Source organism: Podarcis gaigeae (assembly GCF_964106915.1).
Source record: "Podarcis gaigeae genome assembly, chromosome: 4".
Classification (NCBI taxonomy): Eukaryota; Metazoa; Chordata; class Lepidosauria; order Squamata; family Lacertidae; genus Podarcis; species Podarcis gaigeae.
The window spans coordinates 101,237,862-101,261,341 of record NC_139677.1 but is presented as its reverse complement, the minus strand read 5'-3'; the positions used below and the strand labels follow the sequence as shown (position 1 = coordinate 101,261,341).

General features: G+C 45.3%; 1 protein-coding gene and 3 long non-coding RNA genes across 4 annotated transcripts in view; 2 read left to right on the top strand and 2 right to left on the bottom strand.

Annotated features, from left to right (window-relative positions):
- The window catches only part of LOC310843962, a 52,743-nt gene extending 32,517 nt beyond the window's left edge, over nucleotides 1-20,226 (bottom strand). Inside the window, exon 1 of the long non-coding RNA XR_014563829.1 lies at nucleotides 19,400-20,226. This is a non-coding gene — a long non-coding RNA (uncharacterized lncRNA). The remainder of the gene's footprint in view (nucleotides 1-19,399) is intronic.
- Nucleotides 1-20,230, top strand: part of P4HA3 (prolyl 4-hydroxylase subunit alpha 3) — a 40,183-nt gene extending 19,953 nt beyond the window's left edge. The window contains exons 8-13 of the mRNA XM_083736848.1: nucleotides 5,990-6,054; nucleotides 10,937-11,096; nucleotides 12,265-12,327; nucleotides 13,639-13,707; nucleotides 16,043-16,139; nucleotides 18,759-20,230. Of these exons, the coding sequence (XP_083592974.1) occupies nucleotides 5,990-6,054; nucleotides 10,937-11,096; nucleotides 12,265-12,327; nucleotides 13,639-13,707; nucleotides 16,043-16,139; nucleotides 18,759-18,829 (525 nt within the window). The 3' untranslated portion in view covers nucleotides 18,830-20,230. The remainder of the gene's footprint in view (nucleotides 1-5,989; nucleotides 6,055-10,936; nucleotides 11,097-12,264; nucleotides 12,328-13,638; nucleotides 13,708-16,042; nucleotides 16,140-18,758) is intronic.
- LOC310843969 overlaps nucleotides 1-23,480 on the top strand; it is a 336,267-nt gene that overhangs the window by 308,930 nt on the left and 3,857 nt on the right. The window lies entirely within an intron of this gene.
- LOC310844036 lies at nucleotides 13,324-13,649 on the bottom strand. The gene is made up of 2 exons (XR_014563903.1): nucleotides 13,595-13,649; nucleotides 13,324-13,481 (listed from the first exon to the last, which is right to left on the bottom strand). It is a non-coding gene; the product is annotated as an uncharacterized lncRNA (long non-coding RNA).

Below are 23,480 nucleotides of genomic sequence, written 5' to 3'. Positions count from 1 at the left end.
TTAAAATTATGGACTGGTCATTTCTTCGTCAGAGGGCAAACGGGCAAATTTAGCAGGGGATCAGATACTCCCCCCCCTCACTGTATATAATCAAAATAAAAACAACAACCCAATAACACCCCCCCAAAAAAAGAACTACATTTTAAAAAGGCATAGGATGTCAATAAGATCAACCAAAGACCTGGTTGAAATGGAACGTTTTTGCCTTGCCCTTAAAGGTGTGTAATGAAGGCGCCAGGCAGAACTTCCTGGGGGGAGCATTCCAGAGACGGGGCCACCGCAGACGAGGCCCCGTTCTTGTGTTGCCACCTTCCAGACCTCTCGAGGAGGAGGCACATGAAGGAGGGCCTCAGAAGGTGATCTCAGGGTCTGGGTAGGTTCATATGGAAAGAGGCGGTCCTTGAGGTATTGTGGTCCTGAGCCGTTTAAGGCCTTATAGGTCAAAACCAGCACTTTGAAATGGGCCCGGAAACTAAACGGTAGCCAGTGCAGTCAGACCAGGATCAGTGAAACATGCTCAAACCGTCTTGCTCCGGTGAGCAACCTGGCCGCTGAATTCTGCACTAGGTGAAGTTTCCGAACCGTCTTCAGAAACAGCACTATGTAGAACGCCTTGCAGCAGGAGTCAGCAAACTTTTTCAGCAGGGGGCCGGTCCACCGTCCCTCAGACCTTGTGGAGGTCCAGACTATATTTTTTTGGGGGGGAATGAACGAATTCCTATGCCCCAAAAGTAACCCAGAGATGAATTTTAAATACCGTATTTTTCGCCCTATAGGGCGCACCGGCCCATAGGGTGCACCTATTTTTTGGGGGGGGGGAAATAAAGGGGGGGAAATTATTTCCCCCCCAGGCGCGGGGCTGGGGCATGGGAACTCCCGTCGGGCTCCCAGGGCTTGTGGATAGCAGCCTGCATCCCGAAGCCTGGGGCTCAAGAGGGGTTGGTGCGCACCGATAGGACCTGAAGGAGCGTCTCCACCTCCATCGTCCAGCCCGGACACTGAGGTCCAGCACCGAGGGCCTTCTGGTGTTTCCCTCATTGCGAGAAGCAAAGCTACAGGGAACCAGGCAGAGGGCCTTCTCGGTGGTGGCACCCACCCTGTGGAACGCCCTCGCATCAGATGTCAAAGCGATAAACAACTACCTGACATTCAGAAGACATCTTAAGGCAGCCCTGTTCAGGGAAGTTTTTAATGTGTGATATTTTAGTGTTTTTTGGTTTCTATGGAAGCCGCCCAGAGTGGCTGGGGAAACCCAGCCAGATGGGCGGGGTACAAATAATAAATTATTATTATTATTATTATTATTATTATTATTATTATTATTGGACGCACACACATTTCCCCTTCATTTTTGGAGGGGGAAAAGTGTGTCCTATAGGGTGAAAAATATGGTAAAAGCACACATTCTACTCATGTAAATAATAATAATAATAATAATAATAATAAATTTTATTTATACTGCGCCCTCCCCTGCCAAGACTCAGGGCGGCTAACACCCAACATAAAAACAATTGATTGAAATACCACTTAAAAACAAGATTAAAATACAACATTAAAACATTAAGATACAGCCTCATTTCAGTGGAAATAACAGTGTAAAAACACCAGGCAGGCCCCACAAATAATCCAGAGATGCATTTTAAATAAAAGGACACATTCTACTCATGTAAAAACACGCTGATTCCCGGACCGTCCGCGGGCCGGATTGAGAAGGCGATTGGGCCGGATCCAGCCCCCAGGCCTCAGTTTGCCTACCCATGCCTTGCAGTAACCAACCTTGAGGTTACCAGTGCATTTATTTTGTACCTTGGGTGTCTTTCCTGCCCCTCTTCCTCCTATAGGAGCCAAAAGGCGGCTATCCTGGGCCACAAACTTGTTTTTTACTGCTGCTGTGGTCGATGAGATTTTTGAGGCTTTCTCATGGGTTTGGAGTATTGATGACTGGTTAGTAAGTCCCCCAAGGACGATTAATAAATCATAGAATCCTACAATCGTAAAGTTGGAAGGGATCCCCAAAGGTCATGCAGACCACCCCCCGCAATGCAGAAATCGCAGCTAAATAAAAAGATTTAACCAGGTTAATCTGCTGGAGAATTTCGTTCCTTCCAAATTCTGTTATACTAGAAAACCCCCTAAAAAGCGGGGGGGGGGGACCACCCCAATTTGCATCCCCAACCCTACTTTGTTTTGTTTTTAAAATAATCTTTATTAATTTAAATTACACACATATACAAAGAATTTAGAAAGAATTTACAGTCTCACACTCCAAAAAGAAAATTAAAGAAAAACAATTAAGAAAAGCAGAAAACACAGAAAAAAGTAAGAAGAAAAAGCAGATTTACATGCATAAAAAATCTTAAACTTCCTAATTAATACTTAAATAAAAAAGACTTCTGACAAAACGAGTCTTCCAATCATTCTCATTGTACTGTTTATACTGTCATCGTTTTCCCTGCACAGTTTTATATTCTTTAATATTGTTTCAGAAGACATCTGAAGGCAGCCCTGTTTAGGGAAGCTTTTAATGTTTGATGTATTACAGTATTTTAATATATTTTTTGGAAGCCGCCCAGAGTGGCTGGGGAAGCCCAGCCAGAAGATGGGCGGGGTATAAATAATAAATTATTATTATTATTATTATTATTATTATTATTATTATTATTATTATTATTCCCGTCTACTCCACAAACGGTATTTGTTGTGTTTACACGTATCACTCAAGTTCTGCTAATATGGTGTGCCCAACCCTACTTTGAACAAGAGGGCAGAAAACTTCCTTTTTGGTTATTCAGATTCCTTCAGCAGCCGAGAGAGTTAAGCTTAGAAATTGCCACCTCCTCGAGACAGGATCGAGGAGAAAGAGGAGGGGAGTCTGCGGTCCAGCTCCTCCACACTTGGCCGAAACTATTCCTTCTCCATCCAACATCCCAGCCGGTTGCCTCAGCAACCGCGCAAACAGGCCCACATGGAGATTATTAACCTAATCCACGGCATGGGTGGGACATCGGTTTTGCGGTTCTCCTCCTTCCCCAGGCCAGACGGCACTTGGCTCTGGCTGCTAATCCATCACAATTCCTCTGGGCAGCTTCCAGACATCCTGGCATCTCGGCCGAGTGTGTCATCATGGCTGCAGTTCTCCGGGCTAGACGCCCTTCCGCCGGGTGCATTGCTCCTAACAACGGCCGAGGGCTGTTTTCCTTAACCAAATGCAAAAGACAAGGAGGTTGCCAAGAGGAAAAGGTGGGGCTTTCACCTATAACAGGTGTGGGGCATTGTGGGAGCATCTTTCTTGGATGCCAAAGGCCCCTATGCTCAGTCTCCAATGGCGGTCTCTCAGCCAGTAAAGCGAGATGAGTGCAGCAACCCCAGAGTCGTTCGCGACTGGACTTAATTGTCAGGGGTCCCTATTAATAGTGAAATAATTACCAGTGATATTTTAGGGAGCAGGCTAGCAGGCGGGGCCCATGACTTATATCTTAGGAGCCTACACAACACAAAACCCTGTCACTGTATGTAGGTTTTAGTTTATTTGTTTTTTATCTTATATATTGGAAATGTACGTCCAGTTTTTAAATTATTATTCTTTATGTACAGTGGTACCTCGAGATGCAAACGGGATCCATTCCAGAGGCCCGTTCGCATCCTGAACAGAATGTAAGACGTGACTGCGCATGCGCAGGTCACCTTTCGCCACTTCCGCGCATACCCGTGACATCATTTTCACTGTCTGCGCATGCGTGAGCGGCGAAACCCAGAAGTAACGTGCTCCGTTACTTCCGAGTCACCATGAAGCGCAACCCAAAAATACTTATCCTGAAGCGTATTTATCCTGAGGTATGACTGTAATTTTTATTTTCCATTTAATATTATACATTCACATCATCATCCACTTTATCTCCCTGCCTCTTTAGAGCCTATCGACCTCCTTCCCTCCCACCTCATGGCTTTCAAAATTAATCTTTATATCATTGCATTTTGTACGTTTTCCAATTCCAATTACACTCATTACAAAATAGCTCAAAATTTGAATAAATATAGAAAGGTAGAAAATTTCTCATTACAAGTCTTCAGACCACCCTGCTAGTGATGTCAAATGCTTACAGTAGTCTTTCAGATATCGTATAAATTTACTCCGGTCCTTTTGGAATACTTGATTGTGCTGGTTTCAGATTTTTTCCTGTCAGCTTCACCAATTCTTCAAGGTCCATCATCTTCATCTGCCACTCTTTAATTAATTATTATTTTTAAAATACTTTTATAAGTTGTGCTTCTTTGTTTCTCAATTTGACCCTTTTACATGGTTTTGTATGTTTTATGGTATTTTATGTGTTGTGATTTGCTTTTCCTTTTACTGATTATAGACTTTATATTAATTCTTTATTATTATAGATTATAGTAATTCTTTATTGCGGTTGGACTGTTTAATTATTATTTGCTGGTATTTAATTTTACTGTTTACTATTTGATTCTATTGTTGAATGTTGCTTTGTTTGATATCAGTTGTTTATTTTAGAGTTATTGTGACTTTTATATTGGATCAGATTGTTACTATTAATGTTTGATGTTTTATTATGTTTTTATGTCTTGGAAGCCTCCCAGAGTGGCTTGGGTAACCCAGCCAGATGAGTGGGGTATAAATGAAATATTATTTTTATATATTCTTATAACTAATATTTGTTTGGTTATTTTACATATTTGGAGCACTCCCACCACATGTGGAGGTATGTGCCTGTGGAGGTGCACCCTCTCCAGCATTTTGGTGAGGTTCCTGGGCGTATTAGCACTAGATAGATAGATAATTTATTACTGTGGGAAACCAGCTTATAAAACACACTTGGGGGTACAATCCCAGAAGGAAAACAAACATTTAAAACAAAATTTGACCTTTTCCTGTTAGGCAAAGATCATAAGACGACCTGGATGGTCGCCAGATTCTGTGTACAGATCTGTAGGCGTAGACCATCCCCCGACCCAAACTAGACCCAAACTCTAGGAGTCTTGGTTGACCACAAACTTGACATGAGCCAACAGTGTGACGCGGCAGCTAAAAAAGCCAATGCAAATCTGGGCTGCATCAATAGGAGTATAACATCTAGATCAAGGGAAGTAATAGTGCCACTGTATTCTGCTCTGGTCAGACCTCACCTGGAGTACTGTGCCCAGTTCTGGGCACCACAGTTCAAGAAGGACACTGACAAACTGGACCGTGTCCAGAGGAGGGCAACCAAAATGGTCAAAGGCCTGGAAACGATGCCTTATGAGGAACGGCTAAGGGAGCTGGGCATGTTTAGCCTGGAGAAGAGGAGGTTCAGGGGTGATATGATAGCCATGTTCAAATATATAAAAGGATGTCACATAGAGGAGGGAGAAAGGTTGTTTTCTGCTGCTCCAGAGAAGCGGACACGGAGCAATGGATCCAAACTACAAGAAAGAAGATTCCACCTAAACATTAGGAAGAACTTCCTGACAGTAAGAGCTGTTCGACAGTGGAATTTGCTGCCAAGGAGTGTGGTGGAGTCTCCTCCTTTGGAGGTCTTTAAGCAGAGGCTTGACAACCATATGTCAGGAGTGCTCTGATGGTGTTTCCTGCTTGGCAGGGGGTTGGACTCGATGGCCCTTGTGGCCTCTTCCAACTCTATGATTCTAGTTCATTAAGAAAATCCCCAAACTCGGTTCCATGGGTGACTCTGGGTCATCTCTCTGCGATAGCTTATTAGCGCTAGTTTTCTTGGTGTTAGGTACCACCTGCAGATGAGTTTCAGAGTGAGTTCTTTTCTTTTTGTTGATATGGATTTAAAGGGGGGGGGGGTTAGACCACATTCTGGTCCATTGAGTGGAATTAATCTCAGAGCCTATGTCATCCTCCCATCTTTTTTTTGATTATTATAACTCAGCCAAACATCAGAAGCAAAGCCCATCCTGTCTCCTTTCCACTCCAGATTTGACACTGCAACCTCTTGCGTTTTTCTCTCTCTGTTCCCCTCTCCAGTTGCAGAGGTCGGTGGTTGCCTCCGGAGAAAAGCAGCAAAAAGCGGACTACCGAATAAGCAAAAGGTAAGGTCTCTTGCTAGCTACACACAGAAATCTCAGGGAACAAAGGAGCTACATCGTTTGATGTACCAACGGATGTGCAAGGAGCTGGCCCCCTCGTGAAATTTAGGGGTGCCTCCAGGGACGCAGGTGGCGCTGTGGGTTAAAGCCTCAGCGCCTAGGACTTGCCGATCGAAAGGTCGGCGGTTCGAGTCCCTGCGGCGGGGTGCGCTCCCGCTGCTCGGTCCCAGTGCCTGCCAACCTAGCAGTTCGAAAGCACCTCCGGGTGCAAGTAGATAAATAGGGACCGCTTACCAGCGGGAAGGTAAACGGCGTTTCCGTGTGCGGCTCTGGCTCGCCAGAGCAGCGATGTCACGCTGGCCACGTGACCCGGAAGTGTCTCCGGACAGCGCTGGCCCCTGGCCTCTTGAGTGAGATGGGCGCACAACCCCAGAGTCTGTCAAGACTGGCCCGTACGGGCAGGGGTACCTTTACCTTTACCTTTACCAGGGACACCCCACACCGCAGGGATGATGTTGCTAGCCTTCTTGTCACGTTTGCAGGCTAGCTCAATCAATCAATCAATCAATCAATCAATCAATCAATCAAAACATTTTATGCCCTAAATTTCCTTCAACCTTATGTTTTTGTTAGCAAGAATGCATAAACAATACTTCCATAAACACGGTTTTAACAATGTAAGTGGCTGTGGAAGCCAATTCTGGATCCACACGTCCTTCTACAGTTTCCGGGTGGGAGTTGATCACGGTGTGGATTTGCCAAGCGTGCCTTCCTCTTAGCACGTTTCTCCCTTGCGTCCTGAGTTCGAGTGTCTTCAAAGCCCATGACACCTTTGGTAAAGGCTGTTCTCCAACTGGAGCGCTCGCAGGCCAGTGTTTCCCAATTCTTGGTGTTTATACTACATTTTTTAAGATTTGCCTTGAGAGAGTCTTTAAACCTCTTTTGTTGACCACCAGCATTACGCTTTCCATTTTAAATTTTGGAATAGAGTAGTTGCTCTGGAAGATGATCATCAGGCATCCAAACAACACGACCAGTCCAACGAAGTTGATGTCGAAGAATCATTGCTTTGACATGGGTGATCTTTGCTTCTTCCAGTACACTGGCATTAGTTCGCCTGTCTTCCCAAGTGATGTGTAAAAATTTTCGGAGACACAGTTGATGGAATCTGTCATAGGCCGGGCATGACACTGGGGATGAGTTTATGGAACCATTGGGACAGTGGTCCAAAAAAGTTTGGAAGCTGCTGCTAAATGTACACGGGCTTCTCCCAAAATCCTTTTTTCTAACTGGAGAGGCTGGGGAGTGGACCAGGCGTTCTGTTTGGTTAAGCTGCTACCTTCTGCATGCCAACCAGGTGTTCTGCCACTGAGCAAAGGAACCTGAGCAAGCAATCTAGAGGTGCATAGTTCAGGATCAGGCCTCCCATCTCCCTAGTACACTACAATCCAGGTTTCTATTCTCCTGCAAACTGCCAAAGGGCAGGATTTATAGCCAACAGCTGCGTTTATCATTCCAGGCTTCCGAGGCTGGGAAAAAATGACTTCATTGAGTCGTCTTGCAATGCAGAGCTAGATATGGAATTTCCACACAAAGGATGACGGAGACATAGGCTGCGGTTGCAGAGCAGCCTTGGCAAATATTTTCCGAGATGATCTCAGCGCCGGGTTTTGCAATCTGGGTTTGAGAGACCCCCACTGACCGCCGGAATTCCATTCTCTGCAGGGTGGGGGGCTTTGAATTATGGTTGGATGAACAAGCGATTAACTCTTCCCTCACCTCTGGCCCTGTTGGGAAAAACAGAAGGAACTTGGCTTGAAACGGCAGCAGTAAAATGAACAGAATCGTATGCCAGTGAAGATATTTTAAATCGATTAATACTCTGGCCTCATTTGTGCTATTCATTTAAAAGCAGCGCTGTACCACTTTAAATAGGGACACGGGTGGCGCTGTGGGTTAAACCACACAGCCTAGGACTTGCCGATGAGAAGGTTGGCGGTTCGAATCCCCGCGATGGGGTGAGCTCCCGTTGCTCAGTCCCTGCTCCTGTCAACCTAGCAGTTCGAAAGCACATCAAAGTGCAAGTAGATAAATAGGTACCACACCGGCAGGAAGGTAAACGGTGTTTCCATGCGTTGCTCTGGTTTGCCAGAAGTGGCTTAGTCATGCTGGCCACATGACCCGGAAGCTGTACGCCAGCTCCCTCGGCCAATAAAGCGAGATGAGCGCCGCAACCCCAGAGTCGGCCACGACTGGACCTAATGGTCAGGGGTCCCTTTACCTTTTACCACTTTAAATAGCCATGCCCCCCCCCTAAATAATCCTGGGAGCTGTAGTTTGTTTTGGGTTCTGGGTTCTGAGCAGGCACGCTGAGTCCTAGGGGCCAAGGCAGTTTTGGGCCCCTCAAAGTAGTTTTGTGAGCCCCCTCAATATTCAGGGGGTGTTGGGCTTAGCAGACTGGCTCTTCGCGGCATTGCTCTCATAAGGTCACGACATCATGCAACATCGCGAGGGGAAGCGGGACATGCTGGCATCAAATAAAAAACCGGGGTGGATCTACACATAGGGAAAAACCCTGCTACTATTAAGTCATACATTAGATCATTATAACAAAAGGGGGTAAAAGCTATGTAAAAATCACATGGGAAAGTTTTGTGCTCTGCAGCGCCACCTGCTGCTGCGTGTTTATTATGCATTTAAAACGCTTCTGTGGTTTTTTTTACTAATGTAGCTGAGTCCCAAGACAGCTTCTGTGAATCTGGGGCTGTCCCTGGAAAATAGGGACACTAGGAGGGTCTGAGTTTAATTAGATTTATAGTAAATCCACCCATGGCCCTGACCTTCTTATCTCTGTCTCTCCCCACCCCTACCCTGCCACAACTGCACTTCTTTTTTCCTTTTTTTTAAAAGTTGTGGTAAATTTTATTTTATTTTATTTTATTTTGGCAAAGTAATGTTGTTGTTGTTTAGTCGTGTCCGACTCTTCGTGACCCCCTGGACCAGAGCACGCCAGGCACTCCTGTCTTCCACTGCCTCCCGCAGTTTGGTCAAACTCATGCTGGTAGCTTCGAGAACACTGTCCAACCATCTCGTCCTCTGTCCTCCCCTTCTCCTTGTGCCCTCCATCTTTCCCAACATCAGGGTCTTTTCCAGGGAGTCTTCTCTTCTCATGAGGTGGCCAAAGTATTGGAGCCTCAGCTTCACGATCTGTCCTTCCAGTGAGCACTCAGGGCTGATTTGCTTCAGAATGGATCGGATTGATCTTCTTGCAGTCCACTCAAGAGTCTCCTCCAGCACCATAATTCAAAAGCATCCATTCTTCGGCGATCAGCCAGTGTGGTGTAGTGGTTAAGAGCGGTAGTCTCGTAATCTGGGGAACCGAGTTCGCATCTCCGCTCCTCCACATGCAGCTGCTGGGTGACCTTGGGCCAGTCACACTTCTCTGAAGTCTCTTAGCCTCACTCACCTCACAGAGTGTTTGTTGTGGGGGAGGAAGGGAAAGGAGAATGTTAGCCGCTTTGAGACTCCTCAAAGGGAGTGAAAGGCGGGATATCAAATCCAAACTCCTCCTCCTCCTCCTCCTCCTCCTCCTCCTCCTCCTCCTCTTCTTCTTCTTCTTCTTGATTATGGTCCAGCTCTCACTTCCATGCATCACTACTGTAAAGTAATACTCATACATAAATAAGAATGAAAATGTGCACCCCACCACCAGCACCATTCCATTGCAAACTATCCAGTCTCCCAAAATTTCAACACCTCTTGCCCTGGTTTGACCCCTTTCTGTTTTAACACTACAAAATTCAACAAACGCCTTCCATATCTCCTCAAAATGCATATTCCCCGTCTTACCTTAATGGCACATGTTAATTTATCATTAATAGCTATATCCCACACTTCTTTATACCATTCTTCCTTTTTATATTTTCTTGTCCCTTCCACTTCCTAGCTATCGTAATTCATGCAGCTGTCAATAAAATTGTGAGCGAGTCCTTTGTGGACTGTGAACCTTCCACCCCATGGTAAATTGATAATAATGCTGCCTCTGGACTTTTGCTCAGCTTTAACCCAGGGATTTCTGTTATCTCCTTAAACGTCCTTTGCCAGAAAAATTGTTCATATTTACACGACTGCACTTGAGCTCATAAGTGCAGTTGTGTAAATATCATAGCTGTCAAGCGTCCCTTATTTGGCGGGAAAGACACCCCCTCATTTTTGACATTTTTTAAGAAGAAAACCAAGTCTTATACCTGGAAAAATACGGTAAAATTTTAAAATACCCAAACGTCTGCAGGTACCAAAGGTTTAGCCAGTACAACATCAGAGCATAGCTGTCAACCGTCCCTTATTTGGCGGGAAACTCCCTTATCCCAGCGCCATGTCCCACTGCTGTCCCTTATTGATGATGTCCCTTAAATTTTCCGGGTTTCAAAGGAAGCAGCTCCTCTCCCTCCCTCCCTGCCGGCCAGGGAGGAGGGAGGCTCCAAATGTGTTGCTTGGCTGTGTTGCTCACCCAATAAGGAGTCTAAGAATGACTGGGGGGTGGAGCTTGCATGCCTTGTGCCGATCAAATCGTCCATGTTGCCTGGGGACTCGCCTTTGCTCAGCGCTTCCCAGCGGAGAGGTGACGGTGGTTTTCCTTGCTGCATCCCCTTTGCTGGGTTGCTGCGCTGTGGGAACCACCGCTTGAGGCTTCGTCTGGCTGCTGGCTCGGCTTTTTGCCTTTGGCTCGGAGGGGCTCAGAAGTTGAACATACCTGTGCCCAGAAAATCCCTTATTTTGGCTGCTGATCCCTTATTTTCGAGGCTGCTGGTCCCGTATTTTCAAATCTGTAAGTTGACAGCTATGGTAAATATGTACAATTTTTCTGGCATTGTGCCTTGTTTAGTGCCTGGCTGAAAAACACCTTGGATCCAGCAATCGTGGCTTTAGATCGACGGGTCGCAGCCCTGACCGGCCTCAACACCCAACCCCCTTACGCAGAATACCTGCAGGTGGTAAACTATGGATTGGGCGGGCACTATGAGCCCCATTTTGACCACGCGACGGTGAGTAATCCTGTTGCTGCAAAGTCCGGCAGGGCACGAAAGCAGTTTGATGCAGTGGAACCTTGCTTCTCAAACTTAATCCGTTCCGGAAGTCCGTTCCAAAACCAAAGCGTTCCAAAACCAAGGTGCACTTTCCCATAGAAAGCAATGCAAAATGGATTAATCCGTCCCAGACTTTTAAAAACAGCCCTAAAACAGCAATTTAACATGGATTTTGCTATCTAACGAGACCACTGATCCATAAAATGAAAGCAATAATCAATGTGCTGTACTATAAAGTAAATAAGACAGTATTGTAGATGAAAAAAATTAAAAGTGTTTTGTTTTCTTACCTGCACTGATGATAGTCACTGTTTGGATGGGGGGCTTTTATCCATTTCTGCAGTCACACAATCAATCAGGCAGTAGCTGAACTGGGTTCCACACAGTCACAAAAACAAAAACGCAAAATAAATAGCAAAAACGAAAGCACCAAACTTAATCCATTCCAGAAGTCCGTTTGACTTCCAAAATGCTCAAAAACCAAGGCACAGCTTCTGATTGGTGCAGGCGCCCAGAAACAATAGTTGACAGCCGTATCCGATGTTCAGCTTCCGAAAAACATCTGAAAACACTTGCTTCCGGGTTTTCAGAGTTTGGGAACCAATGCGTTTGAGTACCAAGGCATTTGAGAACCAAGGTCCCACTGTATTTTCCGAGATGTAAACACATGCATTTTTGGTTGGAAGGAATCCAAGTCTTTCTGTCTTTTTAAACTTCTCTTATTTATAATTATATTTTTATTTATAATTATAATTAATTATATTTCCTGCTTCCCCTTGCCACAAGCACAGTCCTAAACTCCACCTACACTTTAAAATTTAAACCGGTGTGTGTGTGTATTTATATAGTTTTTATTAAATGTAAATTGTACATATACATATATACTTGTTTTCTTTACAGCATAGATTCTTAACTGAATACTTGTTTTCCTGTACAAATCTTTTTCCACCCGTGACTTCCCACCAGTTTGACTGCAAAAGTTCTGCTCTTGTAGGACAACTTGTAGTTATGCGTAGTTATGCTCAGGTTTTGTGGTAGATAATCCCAGTTCTGGAAGTACTAAAACAGTATGAATGCAACCACCTGGTGTTTCATAATCAAGAAATTCTATTTTTTTCCAATGCAGTCGAGAAAAAGCCCCCTTTACAGGATGAAATCCGGAAACCGAATTGCCACGTTGATGGTCTATGTGAGTCTTCTTCTCTTTGCTGGGATCTGCAAAAGGATCTTGTGGTTTTGCTAGGGCTGCTTTTGTTTTTTGTTTTGTCATTCCATGGCTAAAACGGAAAGTTCCAAGCTTCAAACAGCTGGCCCAGTGTTTCTTCTCCAGCTAGATTTCTGCAGTGTATTTTCTAGGACAAGCATGTGAAATATACTCAGAGTCGCAAAGTGATTTCATGTTCTTTATTCAGCTCATAGTGGTGAGGAGGGAATGAAAGTCCCCTCAAAGTATCTGCTTTATATACATTATTTACAGAATGGGCTGCACGTGATTGGCTAATTCCGGAATTCTCCTGTAGGCCAATCAGGTTGTGGATTCACTTCTATCTGGAGCTGGATTGGGTGGCTCCTGCCAACCAATCATACTGCTGCATTGTTCTAGGACCAATCAGACTACTGCATTTGGATCCTATTGTTCTAGGACCAATCAGACTGCTGCAGTTTGGATCCTATTCAACTCAGTACATAACACTGATTTGGGAGATGTTTTCACGGGAGGGAAGTGTCACTGGGTCGAAGGTTGATTTGGAGAAGGGAAAACAGGGTTAAGCAGACCTCCCCTGGTATTTCTAAATGCTCATCACACCAGCCAAAGCAGCTACTATATTTAGTTTCTTTAATGGCAGTGAGGATCAGTTCTGCCCATTTTGCAAAGTAGCGAGAGGTGGGTTGCAGGGAACCGGGCAGAGGGCCTTCTCGGTGGTGGTGCCCACCCTGTGGAACACCCTCCCATCAGATGTCAAATAAATAAACAACAATCTGACTTTTAGAAGGTATCTGAAGGCAGCCCTGCTTAGTGAAGTTTTAAATGTTTGATGTTATATTGTATTTTTAATATTCTGCTGGGAGCCGCCGAGAGCCAGATGGGCGGGGTATAAATAAATTATTATTATTATTATTATTATTATTATTATTATTATTATTATTTGCATGGGGTTCAGACTCATGACCCTGAGATTAAGTCTCATGTCAATTGGATGTTTTTTATTGGAAAAGTAATAAAAACGATTAAAAAAAAAGTCTCATGCTTTATATCCTAGCACTGCCATACGTCTGGCAACCCACGTCAGAAGTGTAGATTTTGGTCAATTTCCTTGAAAATAGCTCCAAAACTTTCTTTTTCTGTGCAAAAAACAAAAAACAAACTCAGCATGGTTCTCCCTGTCCTCTTTTAAACTCCACAACAACCCTGTGAGGTAGTTAGGCTGAGAGATATAGATAACCACATATGCCACCTTGAGCCGAAGGATAACGTTGTCCCATTTATTTTCCTGCTCAGCTGAGTTTGGTAGAAGCCGGAGGGTCCACAGCCTTCATCTATGCAAACCTCAGCATTCCTGCTGTCAAGGTGAGGTCTGTGTGTTGTGAACTGCAGAAAGAAGGGTTCTCCGTGGCGTGAAAAGAGGTATCAAAGGTAACAAGATCAAAAGAGAGAGAGGAACAAGTCGTCAACTTCCTTGAACATATAAAAAAGAGGCGTCTGAGGCTCAAATTTATCATCCTCTCACCCCTTTGGCAGCTGTGCCAACACACCCCTTTGTGTTCAGGGCGCTGTCTTTTTTCAGCAAATGTTTTTTCAGGGAAACTGCCCCTCTGCGCAGAGGAACGGGATTTGTGCATTCAACTGGGGCCTAGGTTATTGCTCTTGCAGACATGCCATGAAGGTTCTTGTTCCCTGGGGACGCGGGTGGCGCTGTGGTCTAAACCACTGAGCCCCTTGGGCTTACCGATCAGAAGGTCGGCGGTTCAAATCCCCGTGACGGGGTGAGCTCCCGTTGCTCAGTCCCAGCTCCTGCCAACCTAGCAGTTCGAAAGCACGTCAGTGCAAGTAGATAAATAGGTACCACTGCAGCGGGAAGGCAAATGGTGTTTCTTTGCGCTCTGGTTTTCGTCACAGTGTCTCATTGCACCAGAAGCGGTTTAGTCCTGCTGGCCACATGACCCAGAAAGCTGTCTGTGGACAAACGCCGGCTCCCTCGGCCTGAAAGCGAGATGAGCGCCACGATCCCACAGTCACCTTTGACTGGACTTAACCGTCCAGGGGTCCTTTACCTTTACCTGTTTTCAGCACGTTTTTTCAGGGAAACTGCCCCCTGTACATGCTCAAAGGAACGGGATTTGTGCACTCAGCTGGGTGCCTGTGTTGTAAACAAAAAATCTGCCCTGTTCCCCTTATGGGGTGTCCAAGAGCCTGTATAGAGTCCTTACATAGGTTCCCTATTGGTAGGAGAAAATAACAGAGGCCAACCAGAGAACATTGAGAAGCAAAGCAGCTAGTAAGCTTGATCTTTATTGATCTGTTGCAACAGGGTCCTCAGTCACCACACGCAGGAGGGAGGAGGAACCCTAAACAATGGCGTGCAAGGCCTTATATAGACATTTTAAATTCCCAGCCCTGGAACTCAAGACCACCCTTCCATACATCATACATACATCACAGAAGGGGTGTAACCTAAGACCACCCCCCAAATACATCATACCTACATCACAGAAAAGGTGGTCTATAGCAGAAATCTGAGTGCCTTGTTTATCTCGTCTGCCAAGTTACCTGTTTAATGGTCACTTCATTGGATTGCCTGGGGAGCCTGCCCAGTCTTTTGTAATGATAAATACTTAGTTCCTGAGCCAGGTCACAGGCCCACACCCTATTCATATCTTTTTGTTGTTGTTTAGTCAATTAGTTGTGTCCGACTCTTCGAGACCCCATGGACCAGAGCACGCCAGGCCCTCCTGTCTTCCACTGCCTCCCGCAGTTTGGTCAAACTCATGCTGGTAGCTTCGAGAACACTGTCCAGCCATCTCGTCCTCTGTCGTCCCCTTCTCCTTGTGCCCTCTGTCTTTTCCAACATCAGGGTCTTTTCCAGGGAGTCTTCTCTTCTCATGAGGTGGCCAAAGTCTTGGAGCCTCAGCTTCAGGATCTGTCCTTCCGGTGAGCACTCAGGGCTGATTTCCTTAAGAATGGAGAGGTTTGATCTTCTTGCAGTCCATGGGACTCTCAAGGGTCTCCTCCAGCACCATCATTCAAAAGCATCCATTCTTTGGTGATCAGCCTTCTTTATGGTCCAGCTCTCACTTCCATACATCACTACTGGGAAAACCATAGCCTTAACTATACAGACCTTTGTCGGCAAGGTGATGTCTCTGCTTTTTAAGATGCTGTCTAGGTTTGTCATCACTTTTCTCCCAAGAAGCAGGCATCTTTTAATTTCGTGGCTGCTGTTACCATCTGCAGTGATCATGGAGCCCAAGAAAGTAAAATCCCTCACTTCCTCCATTTCCCCCCCTTCTATTTGCTAGGAGGTGCTGGGACCAGTAGCCAAGATCATAGTTTTTTTGATGTTAAGCTTCAGACCATATTTTGTGCTCTCCTCTTTCACCCTCATATCTTAAATGTGCCCTTAAGACAGGATTTGTGAAGGAAAGAGAAAACGGGTAGGTTTCCCACTTTGACCGTGCAGAGAAATAATTGAAGTCAATTTGTTCAGGACTTGTTTCTGGGGGCGTTTTTGGACATGTGGTTTATAGATTTATGTACGTGTTTGCTTGGTACATTTATGAACATTTATTATGTATCTAAGGCCTTAAAATTCTTATCACACCTGCCATGCTGCTAAATCTGGAGCCTGCGTTATTTCTCTGCAGACACGCCATGAACATTCTTATTTTTCTGGTCTCCTTTCCAGAACGCGGCTCTCTTTTGGTGGAACCTTCGCAGGAACGGGGACGGGGACGACGACACCCTCCATGCTGGCTGCCCGGTCCTTGCCGGAGACAAATGGGGTAAGGAGCAGAGCTTAGGGTGCAGGAAGGAAGGAACTGACCGGCTAATTTCAACCGTCAAGTTCCTACATGGGTAGGGGGCTCACACAAAAAAGGCCTTGCCGAGGAGCTCGGTCAATTTCACTGCTGTGCCATCAAAAGCTGGGAAGTGAAATTGACATGATTATTAATAATAATAATAATAATTTTTTTTATTTATACCCCGCCCTTCCTGGTTCAGAAAACCGGGCTCAGGGCAGCTAACAAGAAATTTAAAACACTTAATTGATGCAACAAAAAACATCATAAAATACAGTATAAAACGCGAATAACAATAAATTCAGAATTTAAAAATCAATTTAGGGGGGAAATCCATCCAATAAACATTAGATGATCACCAGGGCTAGCTGGCTAAATTTGTCCTATAAAATAATAAACAATAAATTACTATTATATAACAATAAATTATAAATTAGTTTTGACTTCAATTGTGGCGAGGGATGCCTAAAAAGGGGCGAACGTCCAAAATGTGAATCCTGGGCAGCGTTAAGATAAATTCAAGAGTGTAAATAAGTTTTGATGGATGTAATAATGGAACAAGGGTACAGTTTTTGTAAAATATGCAGGGACTGGTGATATGCCAAATGAGCCATGGAAAGAGAAGACGTCATTGAGATCTGAAGGATATAAAAATGAGCACTGTACTTTAAATTGTAAAGCAGAAAATTTTATAAAAAAATTATAAAAAATAAAATAAAGTGTGACCCTGGTTGCCCTCTCTTCAAAAAGCCTGCCAGGAAAAGACCCAGGCAGGGGAATTGCTATTTTTTGCTTGTGTTTTCATGGCACAGGGCAATTGTTTCCAGTTATGCCGATATGTGGCAAGAAAAAGCGACGAATAAATGTAACAACAACAACAACAACAACAACAACAACAACTTCGGCTGGCTCAAAGAGCTGCAGTTAGATTTCTGACCGGGGGTGGTTATGGCGAGCAGACGATTTTCGTGATAAAGCAGGTCTTTTTTCCTGGCACAATTCAAAGGGGTGCTTATAACTTATAAAGCCCTATATGGGTGGCGCTGTGGTTCTAACCACAGAGCCTAGGACTTGCCGATCAGAAGGTCTACGGTTCGAATCCCCGTGACGGGGTGAGCTCCCGTTGCTCAGTCCCTGTTCCTGCCAACCTAGCAGTTCAAAAGCACGTCAAAGTGCAAGAAGATAAATAGGTACCGCTCCGGCAGGGAGGCAAACGGCGTTTCCATGTGCTGCTCTGATTCGCCAGAAGCGACTTAGTCATGCTGGCCACATGACCCGGAAGCTGTACGCCGGCTCCCTTGGCCAGTAAAGCGAGATGAGCGCCGCAACCCCAGAGTCGGCCACAACTGGACCTAGTGGTCAGGGGTGCCTTTACCTATATAGCTTTGGTCCAGGTTATCTGAAGGACTGTATTTCCCCATAAGAACCTGCCCGAGTTTTGAGAACTTCAAGGATGCCCTTCAGGGAAGACAGGGTATTCTCAGCAGTGGCTTCTCCCAGGCAACATTGGAACTCCCTGCCTGGAGAAGACAGACTGGCTCCCTCCTTGCTGTTCTCCTGCTAGCAAGTGAAGACCAACAGGCTTTGGGGAACTGACTGTTTTGAATGAAAACAGTCTGGTGGGTATCATCATAATGATAACAATTTATTATTTATACCCCGCCCATGTGGCCGGGTTTCCCCAGCCACTCTGGGCGATTTCCAACACAAACACGAGAACATCAAACAGTAAAAACTGCCTTTAGATGTCTTCTAAAAGTCAGATAGTTGTTTATTTCCTTGACATCTGGTGGGAGGGCGTTCCACAGGGCGGGTGCCACCACCGAGAAGGCCCTCTGCCTGGTTCTCTGCAACATCACTTCTCGCAGGGAGAGAACCGCCAAAAGGCCCTCGGAGCCGGACCTCAGTGTCCAGGCAGAATGATGGGAGTGGAGACACTCCTATCATACTGCTTTTATCATAATGCTCTGTATATCTTAAGAGATCTCATCTATATATCTGTATCCATATCTATATCTAAATTGTTTTTCAATTTAACTTGAAAACATCAAGCTAGAATAATAAAAACAGTCATAAGAGTAGGAAGAATAAAAGCGCAAGATAATAGAATGATAATCGTAATAATCAAAGAATGCTTGAAATAGAATGAGTGTTGTAAAATATATTCGACAGTGGAATGAATACAAGGTTCCTCTTTGTAACAAACATATTGAATAATCATGAAAGTTCCCAAATAGACTCATATTTAATTGTTTTTTAGATACTGCTTTTTCATCTCTGTGATTTTAGCTGTTTCTATTTTAACTGTAAGCTGCCTTGAGTAGTTCCTATCAGGGGGAAATGAGGGATATTATTATAGTGGTACCTCGGGTTAAGTACTTAATTCGTTCCGGAGGTCCGTTCTTAACCTGAAACCTGAAGCACCGCTTTAGCTAATGGGGCCTCCTGCTGCTGCTGCGCCGCCGGAGCACAATTTCTGTTCTCATCCTGAAGCAAAGTTCTTAACCTGAGGTACTATTTCTGGGTTAGCGGAGACTGTAACCTGAAGCGTATGTAACTTGAGCTACCACTTTATTATTAATCCCCACCTCTCTTTAATAGTGGCCAACAAGTGGTTTCATGAACATGGACAGGAATTTCGGAGACCGTGTGGCACCAGCCCAGAAGACTAAATAGTTCAAGTGCTCTCAGCTGGGTTCGGCGAATGCCAGGGGCTCAAGTGTGGGGAGAGATTCTGGGCCCACTCCCTATCCCAACACGGCCTGGTCCGGAAAGACCACCTCGGAGTGAACCACGGCCAAACCACACCTTGGCAAAGGTTTTCTCAGGCATCCGAGAAAGAAAGTACCTGTTGATGTAGCACATCGTTAAACTATGGAACTACCTGCCACTGGGCGCAGTGACTGGCCACCAAACTGGACGGCTTTAAGAGGATGGGGCAAATTCGTGGAGGAAAGGGCTGTCGGCGGCCTCTGGCCGCAGTTGGAGGCGGTAATGGTTCTGAATCTCAGTTGCTGGAAGCCACAAGAGGGGATAGTTGCTCTTGGGTTCAAATCCTGATCGCAGGTTCCCCATGAGCCTTTGGCTGCGACCATCTTGGCTGTGAGTCTTGGAAGACCTGCTCCCTGCCTTGCAGGTCTTTTCCCACCTGGCCTGGGAGGGCAGGGCCTGGACTGACTCCAGCTGCAAAAGCTGAGGCTGAACAGACAGGGTATGTTTTTTTGTTGCCGGTACAGTGGTACCTTGGTTCTCAAACGCCTTGGTACTCAAACAACTTGGAACCCAAACACTGCAAACCCGGAAGGAAGTGTTCCGGTTTGCGAACTTTTTCCAGAATTCGAACGTGCTCCGTTTTGAGCGTTACGCTTCCATTTTGAGTGCTACACTGAGGTCTGTCTGTTTTTGCTATTTATTTCGCATTTCGGTTTTTGCGGCTTTTTTGCTTTGTTTTTGTGGCTGTGTGGAACCCAGTTTTTTTTCCTTTTTGTTTTTTTAAATTATAAATTTTATTAGTATTTTCCACACAACAACCCGAAAAATATCAAAAAATAACAATAAACAAAACACAAAAACCAACATGCAAAAAAACCACACAAAAACAAATCCATATCAGTTCTTACTGATTGATTGATTGATTGATTGATTGTGTGACTGCAGTACATTGATTATTGCTTTCATTTTATGGATCAATGGTCTTGTTAGATAGAAAAATTCATGTTAAATTGCTGTTTTAGGGGTTGTTTTTAAAAGTCTGGAACGGATTAATCCCTTTTGCATTACTTTCTATGGGAAAGCGCGCCTTGGTTTTGGAATGCTTTGGTTTTGAAACGGACTTCCAGAACGGATTAAATTTTTTGTACCTTTCTTCTTAGATCTTGTTATGATTTATGTGAAAATAGTTCCTTTTGTTTTTGTATTTTTGGGTGCCTTTTATTTATTGTTCATGACAACTTTTGCGACGTTTGTGATGGCATAAAACTTTAAGTGTTGTACGCCTCCCCGAGCGAAGTCTCAGCTCTGGGGAGATGAAGTGCAAAAAAAAAAAAAAAATCTGCTTGGCCACTGTGAGACTAGACAATGTTGTTGTTTAGTTGTTTAGTCGTGTCCACCTCTTCGTGACCCCCTGGACCAGAGCACGCCAGGCACTCCTGTCTTCCACTGCCTCCCGCAGTTTGGTCAAACTCATGATGGTAACTTCGAGAACACTGTCCAACCATCTCGTCCTCTGTCGTCCCCTTCTCCTTGTGCCCTCCATCTTTCCCAACATCAGGGTCTTTTCCAGGGAGTCTTCTCTTCTCATGAGGTGGCCAAAGTATTGGAGCCTCAGCTTCAGGATCTGTCCTGCCAGTGAGCACTCAGGGCTGATTTCCTTCAGAATGGATCAGTTTGATCTTCTTGCAGTCCATGGGACTCTCAAGAGTCTCCTCCAGCACCATAACTCAAAAGCATCCATTCTTCGGCGATCAGCCTTCTTTATGGTCCAGCTCTCACTTCCATACATCACTACTGGGAAAACCAGAGCTTTAACTATATGGACCTTTGTTGGCAAGGTGATGTCTCTGCTTTTTAAGATGCTGTCTAGGTTTGTCATTGCTTTTCTCCCAAGAAGCAGGCGTCTTTTAATTTTGTGACTGCTGTCACCATCTACAGTGATCATGGAGCCCAAGAAAGTAAAATCTCTCACTGCCTCCATTTCTTCCCCTTCATGGATCACTGCCTTGCCGTGGCGAAGGGGCTTGAATAACTCAGAGAAGCTATGAGCTATGCCGTGCAGGGCCACCCAAGATGGACAGGTCATAGTGGAGAGTTTTGACTTAATGTGATCCACCTGGAGCAGGAACCGGCAAGCCACTCCAGTATCCCTGCCAAGAAAACTCCATGGACAAAGTAGCACCTTAGAGACCAACTAAGTTAGTTATTGGTATGAGCTTTCATGTGCACGCACACTTCTTCAGATACTCTGAAACAGAAGTCACCAGACATATATAGTGAGAGGATGGGGGGGGTATTACTCCGAAGGGTGGTGGGAATGGGTGATTCGTTGATCGGGGTGGTAAACCTGTTGACGACTGTTGAGGACTGCAATTGGTCTTACAGGAAAAAGCAAGGCGTGAGATGGCTAAAAATAGCTGCATCGTGTATAATAAGAAAAGAATCCAGTCTCTCTATTCAGACCAGGTCTCTCCATGGTTTGAAAGCCCTAAACGGCCTCATAGAATCATAGAATTGGAAGAGACCACAAGGGCCATCAAGTCCAACTCCCTGCCAAGCCTCAGCCCAGTATATCTGAAGGAGCGTCTCCACCCTCATCGTTCTGCCCAAACATGGAGGTCCAGCTCCGAGGGCCTTCTGGCAGTTCCCTCGCTGCGAGAAGTGAGGTTACAGGGAACCAGGCAGAGGGCCTTCTGGGTAGTGGCACCCACCCTGTGGAATGCCCTCCTATCAGATGTCAAGGAAATAAACAATTGTCTGACTTTTAGAAGACATCTGAAGGCAGCCCTGTTTAAGGAAGTTTTTAATGTTTAATGTTGTATTGTGTTTTCAATATTCGATTGGGAGCTGCCCAGAGTGGCTGGGGAAACCCAGCCAGATGGGCGGGGTATAAATAAATAAATAAATAAATAAATAAATAATTATTAAATTCTTTTGCAATCCGAAGGTATAGACACCTGATTTCTTTCATGAATGGAAGCTGAAATTCACCATCAAAACATACACATGTCCTTGCTCAGAAGCTGCCCAGCGCCACAACATGAAGCTTTTCCCGACACATGGAAACACTGATGGGAACAGCTTCGCAGGTTGATTTCTGCCTGCTCTGCTACTATTAAAGGCACCCAGCCCACCAAAAGGCAGAAAATCTCAGTGGCAACCAAACTGGTGCAGCATGCATGCGCGGGGGCAAAAGAAAGCTGCTTTCTTCCCAAGGAGCTGTGGATCCACACACCTTCCGGTGGCCTGAGGCCAGCCGAGTCAATATTTGAAAAAGTGAAATTGTGGTTAACTGGAGCAGAAACAGACTGTGCCTCTTCTTTCAGAGAGAGCCTCCTGGGAGACAAAAGAATGATACACGGTCTCTCCGTCCCACACAAGCCCCCTCTCTTTCCCTCTCCGCCTGTATCTCACACATCCAACCGTCCACAAGCCCCAGACATCGATGGAATTTCCCCCACTAAAGAGCTTAAAAATGTGAGTGTTTTAGAACCAAAAAAAGTTGATTAAAAGTTAAAAGAAGCAAAACAGTTAAGTGCTTTGTTGGAGCAGACTGAGACTCATCTAGTCCAAGGCTGGGGAATATTTGGTCCTCCAAATGTTTATTATTATTATTATTATTATTATTATTATTATTATTATTATTAAATTAAATTTGTTTACCACCCTTTACCCGCAGTTTGCAGGTGGTGCACAACATAAAAATACAGAATGAGGGTCTACAATAAAATAAAAACAAACAACACACCCTCCCACAAGGCCGTAAAATGCCGTTAAAGGCCGTAAAATGATGTTGGTTGACAGATCCCATCAACCTTGACTATTGGCTGGTGCTGATGGGAGACCTGCTTTAGCTGGCCTGTCGAAGCCATTTCCTGGGATTGCAGTCCATAGCTGTCAACCGTCCCTTATTTGGCGGGAAACTCCCTTATCCCAGCACCGTGTCCCGCTGCTGTCCCTTATTGATGATGTCCCTTAAATTTCCCGGGTTTCATGCTCGCCCGGCTCGGGAGGGAAGCAGCAGCTCAGGGTCCTCCGCTGCGAGAGAGAGAGTTCGCTGGTGCCGTCATCCTGGTGCAAGGAGTTCCATCGGCCCTTCCCTGCCCGAGGGGGGGGGGAGGGAGAGAGACTCTTGCCCATGCCGCCTGCGAGCCCGGAGGCGGCAGCAGTGGTGGCAGCTGAGGCGGCGGCCTGAGGGAAGAGGAAGAGGGGGGGTGGGGAGGGGCGCAGAACGGCGAGGCTTCAGCGGCCGCCGCCGTGCCGCAACCGCCTCATGCCGGATTGACAGCATCTGTCAGTCCTACAAATGTATATAACTCTTTACAATAGCAAAATCCCTTATTTTCGAGGCTGCTGATCCCTTATTTTCGAGGCTGCTGGTCCCTTATTTTCAAATCTGTAAGTTGACAGCTATGTTGTGGCCGCTGTCATATGCTGACAGCTCTAAGGAGCCACAGGTATTGGCAAAGACGACAGGGAAAATTAGCTATCAGACAAACCAAAAGTTCAGTAAAGAATGGGATAACTGTAGATTATATTTAAAAGAACATTGTTCCCATATGAAACCTTTAACATGCTTTGACTAACTGCTGCAATATAATATGTTATAAA